At 42.1% G+C, this 15879-nt stretch overlaps 1 protein-coding gene across 1 annotated transcript; it reads left to right on the forward strand.

The window, feature by feature from the left end:
• Positions 1–194: 194 nt before the first annotated feature.
• Positions 195–11761, forward strand: AMDHD1 (amidohydrolase domain containing 1). The gene is made up of 6 exons (XM_070789561.1): positions 195–388; positions 2145–2251; positions 3830–3894; positions 5837–6114; positions 8422–8647; positions 10468–11761. The coding sequence occupies exons 1-6, from the start codon at positions 252–254 to the stop codon at positions 10594–10596; spliced, it is 942 nt and encodes a 313-aa protein (XP_070645662.1). The 5' UTR covers positions 195–251; the 3' UTR covers positions 10597–11761.
• Positions 11762–15879: the final 4118 nt, after the last annotated feature.

Here is a 15879-nt window from a genome sequence, read left to right on the forward strand (position 1 = left end):
GGAAAGAGGAGAGTCCATTATAACATGTATTACTAATCAGCATTTTTGTCTTTGTACTCTCACTGCCCTCGCGATCGATCGTGGAGGGGAGGCCCGCATCCCTGGCAGTCAGGAAACTCCAAGGCGAGGAGCCCCTGCCCCGCCCCGCCCTCGGGACTGGTGGCTACACCCCTGCGGACCTGCCCCCTCCAGTGCTGGCTGAGCTCAGCGCAAGCCCAGCAGCCTCCCTTAGACTCAGGGTGCCTGGCGACATGGCCGGCGGCCACCGCCTCCTGCTGGAGAACGCGCGGCAAGTGGTGCTGGTGTGCGCCCGCGGCGAGCGCTTCCTAACCCGGGACGCGCTGCGCAGCCTGGAGGTGCTGGAGGGCGCCAGCCTGGTGGTGGGCACGTAAGTGGCCGCGCCGTCTGGGCTGCGGGCGCCGCGGGTCGCTTGCTGAGGGGGACTAGTCAGCCAAGTACTCGTTCTGTAACTTGTGCGCTGTGGAGGAAAAGGCGGTAACAGCTTTCCTGCACCCAGGGAGATGGTTGCACGCCTCCTTTTCAGGCGCCTATTGCTAACGTGTTTGGCTGCTTCGGGTTGTCATTCACTTGGAAAAGAAAAGCACTCTCAAGCTGCACAACCCACTGAGCCGCATCAGGATTGCGCCTCTGCTGATAAAATATGATTGCAGCAATCAGAAGGGGTAGGGGTTCTCTCCAATGCTTCCTGAAGTGTGGACAGGAGCCACCTGCCTCAGATGGCCTGAGTTTGTTTTTTTTTTTTAAGACAGATTTCTGATCCCTCCCCACCCCCTTATCCTCAGATCTACCCCCCCACCAAGTTTTATTGAGATATAATAGGCATACAGCACTGTGTAGATTTAAGGTGAACAGCATAATGAATTGACTGACATACATCGTGAAATGATTACCAGTAAGTATAGTGAGCATCCATCCTTTCATACAAAGTCAAAGAAATAGAAAAAAAATTTTTTTCTTTGTGACCAGGACTCTTAGGACTTACTCTCTTAACAACTTTAATGTATAACATGTAGCAGTGTTCATTATATTTATCGTGCTGTGCATTAGATCCCTAGTACTTATGTATCTTATAACTGGAAGTTTGTACATTTTGATTACTTTCATCCAGTCCCTGCCACCCACTCCGTACCTATCCTCAGGTCTTTTGAATCAAGATCTCTATGGGTGGAGTTCTGAGATCTGAATTTTTACAAAGCGTATCTCCCACCTGCTTCTGCTGTACCCCCAAAACTTGAAACCCACAGAAGCCCTTTATGTGGTGATAGTTTGGGGTGATATTAAAATTCAGCCACCAGAAACAGGACATTTTTCAGTTATTTTCATTTAACCTTCTGAGAGTAAAAGAACAGCCGAAGCTTGGAAGGCAGACTTGGAGTGGGCCTAGGGGTTGGATTCCCATCTGAATCGAAGAACCGGTGACACTGAAATTACACAAGTTTCATCCCTTATCTGAGGCTGCTTAGGGTTGTGTAAGAGCCCAGTTTTTAGGGACTCTCTGTGTGTTTAATTAACAAAGGAATAAAAATATTCCCAGTGTTATGGTCAAAAATTTGTTAAAATCAGTTAATAAGAATTGCATGGATGTAGGAACCTAGGGTCAGTTGATAGCCATACTCCATGGAGTTCCAAGGATCTAGACCCCTACCTTCTTGCTCAGCTGAGCACCCCAGTCTTCCTCACACTCACTCCATCATCCAAGATGGTTGTGCCTTCTCTCATTATGGTGTCTACATTCCAGCGGGTAGGAAGTAGGAAGAGAAGAGAATCCTATTGGCTAGAACTTAGTCACATGGCCTCACCTGGCTGATGGGAGACTTAGAAATGAAGTCTTTATTCTGGATGGTCAAGATTTCAGCTAAAATTTAGGAATCTAGCACTGTGGGAAAAGGAAACATTGATCTTGGGGAACAACTAGCAATCTCTGCTACACATGACTTTTTGCCTTGGTGTGTCTGGAGTCAGTTTCCAAAGACAAAAGCTCAAGAAGGAAATACAGTAAATATTGATTGACTGAAAGTAACTTCATTATACTTACTGGTAATCATTTCATAGTTTAAATCATTGGTCAAATTTTTCACAATACTTCTTCCAAATTTTGTGATAATTTCTTGATTTTTCTTCAGAGATGGTTTCATAAAAGCCATCGGTCCTGCTGATGCTATCCAAAAACAGTTTTCAGAAGAAACATTTGAAGAAAGAATTGACTGTTCTGGGAAATGCATCTTGCCAGGTATTAACCCCTTTTGCAATAAAGGCCTGAAAGCAGTTTTAATAAAGAGGAATAGTAGTACCTTGTTTTAAATAAGGTCTCACAATATATGAAAATATAATATCTGCCATTTATTGAATTTCTACTAGTAAATGTCTAGCTGCTTTACAGACACATTTTCTTGTTGAATGACACTGAACTGCCTTGTAAGTATCATTGTCTACACATCATAGATTAGAACACTGATATTTACATGTGAAATATCTTACCCAAGATCTCTAAACAGGTAAAGGACCAACTGGAATCAAACTCATTCAATCCACTTCTTTCCACTCCCCTGCTGAAAAGAAACCAGCTGTGTTGGGTTTGGATTCAAAAACTGTCCAAAGAACTTTATTAATCCATTGCATAGGGGAGGCAAATAGGGAAGCTGCTCTCTCTAATTCTAGAATAGACTCTAAATTTGTATAGAGTATGAAACAAAGGACCCATCTCCAGGCAGAAGAAACATAAGCCAAAGATCCCTAGAGATTTCACCAAAGTTCATTTTTATCTTTAGTGATTGACAACAGAATCAGTTTATTAGCCACCATGTCCTAAATTATCCATGTTTTATGGCTTCCCTGGTGGCTCAGATGATAAAGAATCTGCCTCCAATGCAGGAAACCCGAGTTGGATCCCTGGGTTGGGAAGATCCCCTGGAAAAGGAAATGGCAACCCACTCCAGGATTCTTGCCTGGAAAATCCCATGGACAGAGGAGCCTGGTGGGCTACAGTGCATGGGGTCACAAAGAGTCAGACATGACTGAGCACTAACACTTCACTCTATCATGGCTTTTATGTAATCATCTGAAACAAAGTTCGCACAAATTTTGAGTTTTGTGCAGACATTGAGGCTAGGGTTTATACCTTAAAAATGTGTAGTCTGTATATCTGACAGAACTTCTACTATCTGGCTCTTGGGGGTCAGGAGAGAAACTCAGGGTGAAATCTCAGGAGAAAGAACAGAATGTGGTAGAGAAAGCAATCCAAATAGGGATTTTTGGTTTTACTCTAATCAAAGCCACTAATGAATCATTTAATCCATAAGGAACTTAAATGCTCTGGAAAGACATAGTTTACCAAATTGTACCTGCATAAACAAAAGTTCCAAGTGGTTGCTTTATAGTTTCTCTTTAATTAAAACACATTTCTTTCTTGAAGAAAGATTCATCTTTATGATTTCATATTTTGCCTTCTCAAAGTGGAGGGTAGGGATTGTATTATTCTTTTTCACACCTAGATTATTCTTTGGTGATAAAGTCCTTGGTTTTGCTCAACTAGTAGGTTTGACATTCTGTTCTAAAAGCTTGTTTGGAGAGCATGGATTTATTGGGCAAAAGGAGCTGTGTTTTCATCATGTTGAGTCAGTATTCCATTAGAGCCTTCTAGACCAACCATGGAGAGTCTTCTTGGAACCACACAGACACATTCTTCCTCCTTCACCCTCCAAGATGGCTATCACCATCATGCTTTCCCAAGAACCATGTTAGAGTCTGCCTACTGTCCAAGTGCTTTTGATTTCATAACTTTAAACATGATGTGATTTGTTGATTACAGGTTTGGTGGATGCACACACACATCCAGTATGGGCTGGCGAAAGAGTTCACGAGTTTGCAATGAAGGTAACTGTAGTAAACAATGGCAAATCAAAATAAAGCACAAATATATACAAAACTTTTTCTAGAGTTTGTAGGCTGTTAGACTTTACAACAAATGTCTATGTGTCTATTTAATGGATTTTTTTTTTTTTTACTAGCTTCGACTATGGAGATAAGTTACTACAAAGTTAACTAATTTATGACTTGGTGCCAAATCTTTATGTTGTGCACAGGGCTATCAATAGTTTGAAGTATAATAGTTTTCAAGATATTTTAGCTGCCAAGTGCTCCTTTTAAAATAGAGCTTTACCTGGTTTGCTCACTAATTTCCCCCTTTTTCCCCCATTCCATTCCCTGGTAGCCTTTGAAGGGACTCCAGGAAGCAGTTTGAAAATCGCCACTAATTGGGGTCAAAGTTGGAAAAATGTATTATTAATCACAAAATAAGCTTTATATTGTTCCTACAGAAAAATTAGACATTAAGAAACATAAATTATAGTCCTTTTAATAAGTCATTAATTAGCCACAGTTAACCCTCATATCCCTGGTTTGAGCCATTTTCACACTTTTTATTTGCTTGTTTTTAGTAGACTTTTTTAGAGCGGTTTTAGGTTCACAGCACAATTATATTAAAGGTTCTGAGATTTCCCATATGCCACTGGCCCCCAACTTCTGTCCAAAGCACAGCCTTTTCCGTTTCAACATCCCTGACCAGAGATGTACATTTGTCAGCATGGATGAACCTACACTGGCACATTATTATCACCCAGAGTCCGTAGTTCTTGTTACTGTTGACTCTTGCTGTTGTGCATTCTCTGGGTTTGAGGAAATGTCTACTGACATGCATCCAGTATTGTAATATCATACAGGGTAATCTTACTGCCCGCCCGAAATCCTCTGTGCTATGCCTATTCTCTCCTAAAAACTGGCAACTGCAGATCTTTTTACTGTTGCCATAGTTTTGCTTTTTCCAGAATGTCATATGGTTGGAATCCTACAGTATGTAGCCTTTTCAGATTGAGTTTCCTTCATATTTTTTCTTCACACTGTTTTTTAAAAAACTGTACATCCTAACAGCCAAATTGCATGATTTCAGAAAAAAAAATTTTTTATTCAAGTATTGTCTACCTTTCTCAACAATCTAGAGCTGTTTTTTAAGACTTTATTAAACCACTGAATTTCAGAGCCAAAAATTTAGAGGTTTGCAGTCCAATTCTCTAATTATCTGATACAGAAAGGGCCGAACCCACCAGGTTTTTGTGAACATGAAATCCTTGAAGATAATTTATTATAAAACCATTGAATTTTCCTTAAAAGCTCTAGTTTGCAATAACTTGAATGTGACAGAATTAAGAACAAAGGAAAGGATGTAGCAAAGGGAGCCCCCCAGGATAGCACATTTTGTCTGCACCACCCTCCTTGCAGCTCCGAATAACAGGAGCTCAGCAGGATCTCAGAAAGAGCCTTTTTATTTTCTTGAGTGACAGAGATCAGGCCTGAAACTCTAGGTGGCCCAATACTGAGGGGTGGGAATGCTCTGGGCCTCTTGGTGGAGACTCAGGTAACGACAGTGGGATCCCCTGATCGCCTAAGCTTCACTTTCTCATAGGTGCTGAGCAGTAGACTGAGATTGGCTGGTATGCACTGGGACTAACTGGATTGTTGAAATACTTTTGTACCTGTTGGTAAACTGTCACTACCCTAAGACCCCAGGTCCCTACCACGTCTCCCATCTCTGCTACCCTGGTCCCTTCCTGGCACACCTCTGACCCCCACAACTCCTCACCACCCTGGCAGAGTAGGGACTTCTAGAATTGTGTGTCCCAGCATCCTTTCTGATTGGCTATGGTGCCTATGCCATATCAGTTGTCAATCATGTTGAATATCATCCCTGGACATAGGTTCTGCAGACCTGCCTGCAGCCTCCCTTTATTTTCCAGACCTAAGGGTGAGCCTGTGTGTTCAGTTGGCAGGAGCCACATACATGGACATTCATCAGGCTGGAGGAGGGATCAACTTCACAGTGGAGCGCACCCGCCAGGCCTCTGAGGAGGAGCTGTATAGCTCCTTCCAGCAGCGGCTTGGGTGCATGATGCGGGCGGGGACCACGCTGGTGGAGTGCAAGAGTGGATACGGCCTCAATCTGGAGACGGAGCTCAAGATGCTGCGGGTGATTGAGCGCGCCCGGCAGGAGTTGGACATCGGCATCTCGGCCACCTACTGCGGAGCCCACTCCGTGCCAAAGTAACCTCAACAGAAGGGACTGGAGTTTAATTCGGGCAGTTGAAAACCAGAAGGGGTCATGTGGGGATGTCTAAGTGGGGGCTGTGCTCTCCAGGGGGTGAAGGTGCACCAGCAGTTAAGCTCTTGCAGAGGAACCAGTAGAGCCTTTGGAAAGGTGTTCTGATTTTAAAGGTCAGTCATCTCACACACATGGTTTTAGGAAGGTGGTCTCCATCAGACCCACCCATTTGCAAGTCTCTTCATGGTGAAGGAAAAACAGACGTTCACAACTTTTTTTTTTTTTTTTTTTGGTGAACAAAAAGAAATTGCCCTGATAGGTCCTTTAAAATGACAGATACTCATTTAAGTAGTTTCCCATGACAGTGATCACAAAGGCACCTTAGAGATTAACACCCTGTAGAGGTATCTGATGTCAAGATAACTCATGCTGGGTTTTTTGTTGTTGTTGTTCATCTGTTTGCTTGTTTAGCAGCAAGCATTTTTGTTTTATTGTTGTAAATGTGTTTTTCAGCTTTTCTCTTTATCTAAAAAGTTTCTCCCGTGTGGGATTTGCCATAGAGAATTCTCTCCCCTTCTGTTCCTGCATCTTGTCTGTCCTGGAATTACTACTTCAGAAGGCCCACAGTTCCAGAACCAAAAGATCCAAAAGAAATCCAGGACTGCAGAATTCACAGGGCGTTGCCTGTGAAGTTTTAAGTTGTGGTTCAGTTTAGTTCAGTTGCTCAGTCGTGTCCAACTCTTTGCAACCCCATGAACTGCAGCATGCCAGGCCTCCCTGTCCATCACCAACTCCCAGAGTTCACTCAAACTCAAGTCTGAGTCAGTGATTGCCATCCAGCCATCTCATCCTCTGTCGTCCCCTTCTCCTCCTGCCCCCAATCCCTCCCAGCATCAGAGTCTTTTCCAATGAGTCAACTCTTGGCGTGAGGTAACTTAGATAATAAATGCCTCAGGCTTACCAAAATGGTTTAATTATTTAAATAGCCCATTTAATTAAATAATATTCAAAATTAATAATTAAATCATTTCAGGTTTAATTAAATTTTTTACACTTATTTAGTTTTGTGAACTTTGAAAAATAGAAATTTTAATGTTAATATTTGTTTACCATCCTCAATCAGAGGAACCAAAAAAATTAACGTTGAAAATTATTGTGAAAAATTTACAAAATGAATTAAGTAGAAAGAAACATAAATATTGAATATTTACAATGATGTTTTTTGTATGTATTTACCATTTATACTTCTGAAATTATTAAGACTTGAAACTGCACTAAGACTTCTGGGATATCCTGTCTATGATAGTCTGTTTTTTGTTATTTTTTTCAATTGAAAAGACAATGTGACATGGTAGAAAAGTCTCAGACTTTGGAGAGACCTCAGACCTGGGTTTGAATCAAGCTTAGCTCTGTCCAACTGGTTGATTTTAAGTTTTGATCATTAATTTTTCTGAACATGAATTGTTCATTTGTAAATCAGCAAAATAACACCTTTCCTATATGGTTGTCTGAAAAATAGAAACAACATATATAAGTACCTGTCTCCTCATAGTCCACATCTGTCTACCCACCCAGGCAGTTTTTGCTGAGTGAGAGTTTTCTGTGTGCCAAATACAAGGCTGATGTTTTACAGAAAAATTCTCCATCTGCCACTGAGCCTGTGAGGTCTCCTCTTCATCCCCAAAGATAAAGGCCCAGAGGATACCACATGACGTCTGCATCGTGTGTCCAAAGTTATACAGCCAGCAAAGTGGTGGATCTCTGGGGCTGTCTGACTCCAAAAGCCCAGCCCATTCTCAGATATAACTACCCAGGAATTTTAGAATTTCAAGGTCTCCTTCTTCCCCTATGTCTGATGAGACAGAACTCCTTAGGCAGATGCCTCTAGAAACTGTGGAGGAAGAAAAAGTCAGGATGATAGCTGGACCCAGGTAAGGGGCCCACAGTTGGGTGTCAGGGAAGCATCCAGGATGTCCTCTAAGTGTCCTTGACAAGAAGATTCAGGTTTTCAGCCAGGTGGCCTTGCTGACTTCCCCAAAGGCAACCCCAGTATGCCAGAATGGGTGAGCCATCTGTCTCGCTGCCTCTACGGCCAGTGTATACAGAAGTCTTGTCAATACCTCTGTTAGGCAGGTTTGTCCCAATTGTTAAGAGTCCTGAGTTATAGCTTTGATTCTTTCTTTACCTTTTTGAGGCTCAGGGTCACATATCTATAGTTTCTCAGGTTCTCCAAGTACCAAAGACTCCTTTCTCCAATAATTTTTTTTTTTTTTTAACTTGCCTTTGGTGATCTCCTTTTCTTCTCTCAGAGGAAAAACTGCTTCTGAGGCTGCTGATGACATCATCAAAAACCACCTCCCAAGGCTGAAGGAACTTGGCAGAAATGGGGAAATACACGTTGACAATATAGATGTGTTCTGTGAAAAGGGTGTCTTTGATCTTGATTCCACCAGAAGAATTCTTCAAAGTGGGAAAGATATAGGGTTACAGATTAACTTCCATGGGGATGAACTCCACCCCATGAAGGCTGCTGAGGTATGGCTGTTCTTTTGCTCTTCTTTTGTCAGCACTCGTGCTATGGAAAATTCAGTGAGTTTGTTCAAAGGAAGGAATGACCTTCTGAAAAGATAGAGAATGGAGAAATTTGTTAGAAATATGTGCAGGTTGGTCTGGTTGAGCTTTGAAATCCTTTTTTGCTGATCATTTACTTTTATTATTTCCTCCTGGTGATACTAGTAGGAAAAAAAATACCTTTGTGATCTCATTTACTAAATTCACAACCTGTTTTGATTGTCACTCGAAGTCACCCTAGCACAGTCTCTTAATTTCACATGAAGAGTTTTTCTGTGGCAGCATTCAGACGAATTTTAGTGGAGCATGCCTTAATAGTGACAGGATGATTTTCAAATTGTTAAGTCTTTCCCAGATTCATTTATTCATACATGGAAGAGATTCAAAATCCCCTCCAGGTTTCATCTGAGTGACCACCTCTCTGGGATCCTTCCCAAACCTCTCCAAGAGTGGGTTATAGCCTCTCCCTGTCCTTGTTCCACTGTTTAAAATCTCCTCTGTGATCCCTACTGGACATGAACACATTGAGGACCACACCCATGTCTTCTTGTGTGTGTGTGTCTGTGTGTGTGCACACGCTTAGTTGCTCAGTCATGTCCAACCTTACCCAGCCTTATTTCCTGGAGGTTAACACAGTGCCTAGAGTGCAAATGGTCTTTAGAAAGTAAATATTTGTTAAATGAATGAGAACTGGGTGGTCAACAAGACACTTTGGGCTGTAGAGAGTGACTGTGAATTAAATGTGAATTAAATCAATAGAAGTTGATAATTCCCTGGATGAGCAAATCAAGTTTGGAAAAGTTGAGGAAGATGCTAAGATCAAAAGGGAACCTGCCTTGGGGAGCATCATCTGCGCTGTCCACAAGCCCCCAGAGCCCCGATCCCAGAGCTCGTCTACCTGAGCCAGATGCTGGTGGGGGGCTCTTCTTCCCTGCCCTGGTGTGGGCATCACAGCCTCCCTGGCTCACAGTGGAATGCCAGCAGCTATCAGTCTTCTTTCCTTGGGATGCTCATCATGTCACCTTTCAGCCTGGGGCACTTCGCACGTGCGCACATGTGTCAAAATTTGTCAAGTTGAGAAATAATCTACTTTAATACATTCTTATCTGAGCATTATCTCTTCTTGAGAAATAATCCACTTTAATACATTCTTATCTGAGCATTACCTCTTCTTAGTTGTCTTCTAACAACCTAGCATAAACTTTTCATCTGGAGGAAAACCAAGTTCAAGAAGATAATCTAGGGACTTCCCTGGTGGTCCAGTGGTTAAGTCTCTACGTGTCCACTCCCAGGGGCCCAAGTTAGGCCCAGGAATTAAGACCCCTAAAGCTGTGAAGTGTGGCCAAAAAAAAGAAGATATTTTCAAATTACACAAATGATTCCACACTCCTAAAGTCTGTTTTCTCACCTGATCTGTTTTCTCTGAGTGCAATGGCATTCCAGGTACCTTTCTTGTATTTTTATGATATTTAACAATCAGATTTTACTACCAGAATTAGTCAATGTTTTATTCTGATTCATAAGATTCGTAAAATTTTTAACAAATGTTTGAAGATCTTGGTAAGCATTTGTGTGTAAGAATAGTTTTTGAAGTAGCATGCTAGCTAAATTTTCAAATGAATGTCCACCATAAACCCTTTACCCACTTGGAGGCTTGTGCTTACAAGAGGTAGTTGACAATAATAGAGTATTATTTATTTTTGTAGGAAAAACTGTATACAGGCATTTTATTGATTTGTTGTTGCTATGCGTGAAACCTCTCTTTCTCTGTCCATTCTGCTTAGCTTGGGGTGGAACTGGGAGCCCAGGCCATCAGTCACTTGGAAGAAGTGAGTGATGAAGGCATCGCTGCCATGGCGTCAGCCAGGTGCTCTGCTGTTCTCCTGCCCACCACGGCCTACATGCTGAGGTGAGGTTGTTTTCCACCTCCACGCAGGAGCTAGCTGCAAGTACAAGCTGTAAAGGCACAGACTTCCCAGATGCCCAAATATTACTTCATCACCCTTACAGATCCCCTTTAAAATGCAGATCAGGAAAACTTAGCTCATGGAAGATGCCAACTGTATGGTGTGATGTATGATGTGATGTTCGTAATGAATGACCCCAAGGAAGGAGCTTAGACCCAAATTTCATTTGAGTAATGGGATTACTGGGGAGCATGGAGCTTTATTTTACTTTCTTCCTCATTTCTGGAATTTTCCAATTAAAAAATCAATATACATTACTTTTATAATTAGAAAAGAGGCTTTATACTTTAAAAAACACACATAAGATGGTAGGAATATTCTGAATCCGAATGAGTTGCTTTCCAAGATGATTCAAGTAAGGACCATTATCCTCATAATTCCTACAAGTAAGAGGAAAAAGGAGATGTGATGTCTAATTATATTTTGTGGCATCTCCCCAGGGATTTAGCCATATGCCTTCCGTGGATTGAATCTTTTTCTAGTGGTAAGCAGGGACTATTCTTCGTTGCAGTGCACAGGCCTCTCGTTGCAGTGAGAGGCCCCTTGTTGCAGAGCACAGGCTCTAGGTGCATGGGCTTTAGTATTTGGAGCACATGGGCTCAGTAATTGTGGCTTGAGGGCTCTAGACACGGGCTCAGAAGTTGTGACGCACAGGCTTAGTTGCCCCACAGCATGTGAAATCGTGCCAGACCAGGGCTTGGACTGGTGTCCCCTGCATTGGCAGGTAGGCTCCCATCCACTGAGCCACCAGAGAAGTCCTTCATTCATCCTTTTAAAACATCCAGTTACCCTGCAAAAAACAAAGTTCAGTTCACACTGGACTCTTCTCTTTTGCAATAGTTATTACTGAATTAAATCTCTCCTCACCATATTAACTAGTGTCCAGCTTTGTTTATCTTTGACATAACTTTTGAGCCATGTCCTAAAGACTAAATTGTATTTGGTCAAGGAGATCAGGGAAATACCCAGTCCAGGAATAAGCACAAACACTGTACATCTTAGATTATTGGACCTTCAGATGAATTTTAAAGAACCTACAAAAATGTTTGAGACCCCCACCTTCCAAAAAGGAGAGGGAGAGATATGAATTTTAAAATTGCAAAATGAAAGTTAACTTTAAAAGCATTATTTAAACCTTGTTGTTTATATTTGGGAATTCCAAAAAATTATATTATGTTTTTTAAAATTCATCTGAAGGTCCAATATCTAAGATGTACAGTGTTTGTGCTTATTCCTGGACTGGGTATTTTCCCCTGATCTCCTTGACCAAATACAATTTAGTCTTTAGGACATGGCTCAAAAGTTATGTCAAAGATAACCAAAGCTGGACACTAGTTAATATGGTGAGGAGAGATTTATTCAGTAATAACTATTGCAAAAGAGAAGAGTCCAGTGTGAACTGAACTTTGTTTTTTGCAGGGTAACTGGATGTTTTAAAAGGATGAATGAAGGACTCTTCCTGGTGGCTCAGTGGATGGGAGCCTAACCTGCCCAATGCAGGGGACACCAGTCCAAGCCCTGTCTGGCACGATTTCACATGCTGTGGGGCAACTAAGCCTGTGCGTCACAACTTCTGAGCCCGTGTCTAGAGCCCACAAGCCACAATTACTGAGCCCATGTGCTCCAAATACTAAAGCCCATGCACCTAGAGCCTGTGCTCTGCAACAAGGGGCCTCTCACTGCAACGAGAGCCCTGTGCACTGCAACGAAGAATAGTCCCTGCTTACCACTAGAAAAAGATTCAATCCACGGAAGGCATATGGCTAAATCCCAGGGAGATGCCCACAAAATATAATTTAGACATCACATCTCCTTTTTTCCTCTTACTTGTAGGAATTATGAGGATAATGGTCCCTTACTTGAATCATCTTGGAAAGCAACTCATTCGGATTCAGACATATTCCTACCATCTTATGTGTGTTTTTTAAAGTATAAAGCCTCTTTTCTTAATTATAAAAGTAATGTATATTATTTTTTAATTGGAAAATTCCAGAAATGAGGAAGAAGTAAAATAAAGCTCCAATGCCTCCCCAGAATCCCATTACTCAAATAAATTTGGGTCTAAGCTCCTTCCTTGGGGTCATTCATTAACGAACATCACAACATACATCACACCATACAGTTGGCATCTTCCATGAGCTAAGTATTTCCTGATCTGCATTTTAAAGGGGATCTGTAAGGGTGATGAAGTAATATTTGGGCATCTGGAGTCTGTGCCTTTACAGCTTGTACTTGCAGCTAGCTCCTGCGTGGAGGTGGAAAACAACCTCACCTCAGCATGTAGGCCCGTGGTGGGCAGGAGAACAGCAGAGCACCTGGCCTGACGCCATGGCAGCGATGCCTTCATCACTCACTTCTTCCAAGTGACTGATGGCCCTGGGCTCCCAGTCCCACCCCAAGCTAAGCAGAATGGACAGAGAAAGAGAGGTTTCACGCATAGCAACAACAAATCAATAAAATGCCTGTATACAGTTTTTCCTACAAAAATAAATAATACTCTATTATTGTCAACTACCTCTTGTAAGCACAAGCCTCCAAGTGGGTAAAGGGTTATGGTGGACATTCATTTGAAAATTTAGCTAGCATGCTACTTCAAAAACTATTCTTACACACAAATGCTTACCAAGATCTTCAAACCTTTGTTAAAAATTTTACGAATCTTATGAATCAGAATAAAACATGACTAATTCTGGTAGTAAAATCTGATTGTTAAATATCATAAAAATACAAGAAAGGTACCTGGAATGCCATTGCACTCAGAGAAAACAGATCAGGTGAGAAAAACAGACTTTAGGAGTGTGGAATCATTTGTGTAATTGAAAATATCTTCTTTTTTTTTGGCCACACTTCACAGCTTTAGGGTCTTAATTTCCTGGGCCTAACTTGGGCCCCTGGAGTGGACACGTAGAGACTTAACCACTGGACCACCAGGGAAGTCCCTAGATTATCTTCTTGAACTTGGTTTTCCTCCAGATGAAAAGTTTATGCTAGGTTGTTAGAAGACAACTAAGAAGAGGTAAATGCTCAGATAAGAATGTATTAAAGTGGATTATTTCTCAAGAAGAGATAATGCTCAGATAAGAATGTATTAAAGTAGATTATTTCTCAACTTGACAAATTTGACACATGTGCGCACGTGCGAAGTGCCCCAGGCTGAAAGGTGACATGATGAGCATCCCAAGGAAAGAAGACTGATAGCTGCTGGCATTCCACTGTGAGCCAGGGAGGCTGTGATGCCCACACCAGGGCAGGGAAGAAGAGCCCCCCACCAGCATCTGGCTCAGGTAGACGAGCTCTGGGATCGGGGCTCTGGGGGCTTGTGGACAGCGCAGATGATGCTCCCCAAGGCAGGTTCCCTTTTGATCTTAGCATCTTCCTCAACTTTTCCAAACTTGATTTGCTCATCCAGGGAATTATCAACTTCTATTGATTTAATTCACATTTAATTCACAGTCACTCTCTACAGCCCAAAGTGTCTTGTTGACCACCCAGTTCTCATTCATTTAACAAATATTTACTTTCTAAAGACCATTTGCACTCTAGGCACTGTGTTAACCTCCAGGAAATAAGGCTGGGTAAGGTTGGACATGACTGAGCAACTAAGCGTGTGCACACACACAGACACACACACACAAGAAGACATGGGTGTGGTCCTCAATGTGATTCATGTCCAGTAGGGATCACAGAGGAGATTTTAAACAGTGAACAAGGACAGGGAGAGGCTATAACCCACTCTTGGAGAGGTTTGGGAAGGATCCCAGAGAGGTGGTCACTCAGATGAAACCTGGAGGGGATTTTGAATCTCTTCCATGTATGAATAAATGAATCTGGGAAAGACTTAACAATTTGAAAATCATCCTGTCACTATTAAGGCATGCTCCACTAAAATTCGTCTGAATGCTGCCACAGAAAAAACTCTTCATGTGAAATTAAGAGACTGTGCTAGGGTGACTTCGAGTGACAATCAAAACAGGTTGTGAATTTAGTAAATGAGATCACAAAGGTATTTTTTTTCCTACTAGTATCACCAGGAGGAAATAATAAAAGTAAATGATCAGCAAAAAAGGATTTCAAAGCTCAACCAGACCAACCTGCACATATTTCTAACAAATTTCTCCATTCTCTATCTTTTCAGAAGGTCATTCCTTCCTTTGAACAAACTCACTGAATTTTCCATAGCACGAGTGCTGACAAAAGAAGAGCAAAAGAACAGCCATACCTCAGCAGCCTTCATGGGGTGGAGTTCATCCCCATGGAAGTTAATCTGTAACCCTATATCTTTCCCCACTTTGAAGAATTCTTCTGGTGGAATCAAGATCAAAGACACCCTTTTCACAGAACACATCTATATTGTCAACGTGTATTTCCCCCATTTCTGCCAAGTTCCTTCAGCCTTGGGAGGTGGTTTTTGATGATGTCATCAGCAGCCTCAGAAGCAGTTTTTCCTCTGAGAGAAGAAAAGGAGATCACCAAAGGCAAGTTAAAAAAAAAAAAAATTATTGGAGAAAGGAGTCTTTGGTACTTGGAGACCTGAGAAACTATAGATATGTGACCCTGAGCCTCAAAAAGGTAAAGAAAGAATCAAGCTATAACTCAGGACTTTAACAATTGGGACAAACCTGCCTAACAGAGTATTGACAAGACTTCTGTATACACTGGCCGTAGAGGCAGCGAGACAGATGGCTCACCCATTCTGGCATACTGGGGTTGCCTTTGGGGAAGTCAGCAAGGCCACCTGGCTGAAAACCTGAATCTTCTTGTCAAGGACACTTAGAGGACATCCTGGATGCTTCCCTGACACCCAACTGTGGGCCCCTTACCTGGGTCCAGCTATCATCCTGACTTTTTCTTCCTCCACAGTTTCTAGAGGCATCTGCCTAAGGAGTTCTGTCTCATCAGACATAGGGGAAGAAGGAGACCTTGAAATTCTAAAATTCCTGGGTAGTTATATCTGAGAATGGGCTGGGCTTTTGGAGTCAGACAGCCCAGAGATCCACCACTTTGCTGGCTGTATAACTTTGGACACACGATGCAGACGTCATGTGGTATCCTCTGGGCCTTTATCTTTGGGGATGAAGAGGAGACCTCACAGGCTCAGTGGCAGATGGAGAATTTTTCTGTAAAACATCAGCCTTGTATTTGGCACACAGAAAACTCTCACTCAGCAAAAACTGCCTGGGTGGGTAGACCAGATGTGGACTATGAGGAGACAGGTACTTATATATGTTG

This window comes from Bos indicus, chromosome 5, assembly GCF_029378745.1.
Source record: "Bos indicus isolate NIAB-ARS_2022 breed Sahiwal x Tharparkar chromosome 5, NIAB-ARS_B.indTharparkar_mat_pri_1.0, whole genome shotgun sequence".
Lineage (NCBI taxonomy): Eukaryota > Metazoa > Chordata > Mammalia > Artiodactyla > Bovidae > Bos > Bos indicus.